Raw genomic sequence first — 2,720 nt, forward strand, 5'->3', positions numbered from 1 at the left:
AGAGATTTTCGCACAATTTTTTGATCAGTACTAAAAAATAAGATGTTAAACATTAAAATTAACATTAACATTAATATTATTAAGATTAAATATTTAAAAAAATAAAATTAAAGAAATATTACCGCTTATCCGTAATACGTGGACGACCACCTTTCTTAACGATCTTTTTGCTCTTTTCTCGGTGTATAATTTTATGTATTCCACCTTTTGACATCTTCACATGAGCTGCAATTTGCCCAATGGACCATTTTTCTTTGCGCAAACGCAAAACCAAGCTTTCAATTTTTGAATCAGTTTGACGAACCATTATAGTTTAATTTTTTTAATTTTTTGATGTTAAACAGAATAATCTTGAGAAATTTAAATGATTGTAAGTTCTTAGAATACCAAAACCACATGAACGATTTTTAAAAGCACTGATTTCGATGTGAATATAATATAATTTGCATCAAAAATGACGCTTTTATAAATCGTTCACGTGGTTTTGTCGCGCAAAACATTTGATGCTTTTTGAACATTTAGAAATGTTTAATTTTAAACAAATTATTAGAGAATACACTTTACACAGTCTTATAGAGCAAAAAACTCTCTATCCAACCATATATAGTATTATACTATAAACTTATTTTAAGACATTGAAAATTTCATTAAAAAAACTATTTGCAATCGTTCACGTAGTTTTGTCCGCAGCTGTGTATATATATATATATATATATATATATATATATATATATATATATATATATATATATATATATATATATATATATATATATATATATATATATATATTGAAAAAGGTAATCCCTGATTAATAAATATATATATATATATAAATATACATATGCAAAGAAAAAAGCGTTTGTTTTAAAGACATAATCTTTACTCAGTTTTACATAATTGACATAACCACCTTTGATTCCTTGGAGGTATTTGATTGACCTCGACTATATCTACACAAACAAAATGGTACCATCTATTGCAACTATTACATGTGATTGAATTAAAATCAAATGCATCTACTTCATCTTCGCAATTATCTTGGCATATATTGCATAAGAAAAGATTTAATTTAATTTTTTTTTCTCGTAGTTTTTTTTTTTTTTAGTTTTAATTTTCTTTTGTTTTTATCAACCTTTTTTATACTTATACCAGGGATAGAAACTGTTATATTATTTAAAGTTGTGCTTATGTTTTTTAGATGATATTCTGCTATTTGTTTTCTGTTATCTGTATTAGTAATTTGAGTTTTAAGAATTTTGAAGGCTAAATGTTTTTGCCAAAAATAAACAAGATTTTCCAGAATATTTTTCCAATAATTGGGATCAAAATGAATTTGCTCTAAAAGATACCCATGATGAGTAAATACAAAGAACCAAGCAATTTTTCTGTTCGTCACAGCTAACTGGCCCTGAATTTGTGTAAAATATTGATGCGTCTGTTTTAATTTTAAGGTATCATTTATATTGGTTAAGTATAAAAGATTGTTTTCAGTTGGTATAGATTCACAAATTGAATATGGCGACTTTATTTCTATCAATCCTTGACCACAGCATTCACAAACAGTTTCTAAATCTGGTGATACAGATATATAAGGGTATGTTTTGTCAACAGTCATGCCTGGATCAAATGATTTAAATTTCTTTTGAGACTTTTTTAAGACAGCGATGACTGCAACCTTTGCGTGTGACTCTATTTCGATTCCGTGTTTAGTTGCCAAATTCTCAAAATGTTTTTCACCAAATATAGCATCAAATAAATATTCAAAATTAGTGTTGTTGTTTTTTTTAATAGTATTAACACTAGTATATATTCTATGAAATTTTGAAGCTGTTAATCGACCTTTTCTTTGCGTAAACCAAGTACTGGAATCAAATTGTGATTTTGTAGCATTGTAAATATTTTCTATTTCAGCATCAGTTAGGTTTATATTTTTTGTAAACAGTTCAATGTTTTCTGTGGTTGAAAGAGCATTACTCCAAATAAATTTGTTTTTCATTTCTAGTATACTTAGTGGTAATTCTATTGATGAAACAACTTTAAATCTTTTTTTTTACATTCAATTATCTCAACAAATCTACTCTCAGAAGCAAAATCCTTAACCGATTGATATAATTTATTTTCAATAATTATTGCATTTTGTAGTTCATTAACTTGTGACTCATATGCAGGAGAGAACAATTTAAATTTTTTCTAACTTTTTCAGCTGATTCTTTTAAAGGACGCTTTCTATAATGCTCTTTTGTAAATGTTATTTCAGAAATCGGTTTTATTTCAAATTTTTTGTTTGTACTTGGGACAATCCATGTGCATAATTTGCTAGAACATATTGGCTTTGTAACTCCATTGGAGACTGCGGCCTCTATTCTGAAAAGCATTGCTGCTACATGGTTACAGCTACCTAGCAATCCTGCAGTACATGAACAATATGCACTAGCAATTTCTCCTCCAGGTAGTTCTTTCTTTATTGTTGCCCAAACATTATATAAACTGGAGGATGTCCTTTGCGAAGGTGTTACTTTGCATTTAACAAAACAATATGCTGAATTTTCAGTAATACCTGTCCAAAAAATTTCTATTACAAAATTGCAAGCAAAATATCTGAAACCTTTTCCTTCTTTATATTCACATTCAAGTCTATGTAATAAGTCTTGTGGGGTGTTAACTTGTTTCAAGTATTTTGCAATATCATAATAGTAAACAGGGGGCCAATGGAGCAT

At 27.7% G+C, this 2,720-nt stretch overlaps 1 protein-coding gene across 1 annotated transcript; it reads right to left on the reverse strand.

The window, feature by feature from the left end:
* Positions 1-882: 882 nt before the first annotated feature.
* Positions 883-2,720, reverse strand: LOC149888175 (uncharacterized). The gene is made up of 4 exons (XM_090089019.1): positions 2,199-2,720; positions 2,082-2,097; positions 1,153-2,022; positions 883-1,040 (listed from the first exon to the last, which is right to left on the reverse strand). The coding sequence occupies exons 1-4, from the start codon at positions 2,718-2,720 to the stop codon at positions 883-885; spliced, it is 1,566 nt and encodes a 521-aa protein (XP_089945145.1).

Source organism: Hydra viridissima, unplaced genomic scaffold (genome assembly GCF_058129835.1).
Source record: "Hydra viridissima isolate aposymbiotic clone 2 unplaced genomic scaffold, HvirCarnegie_v1 scaffold_5, whole genome shotgun sequence".
NCBI lineage: Eukaryota > Metazoa > Cnidaria > Hydrozoa > Anthoathecata > Hydridae > Hydra > Hydra viridissima.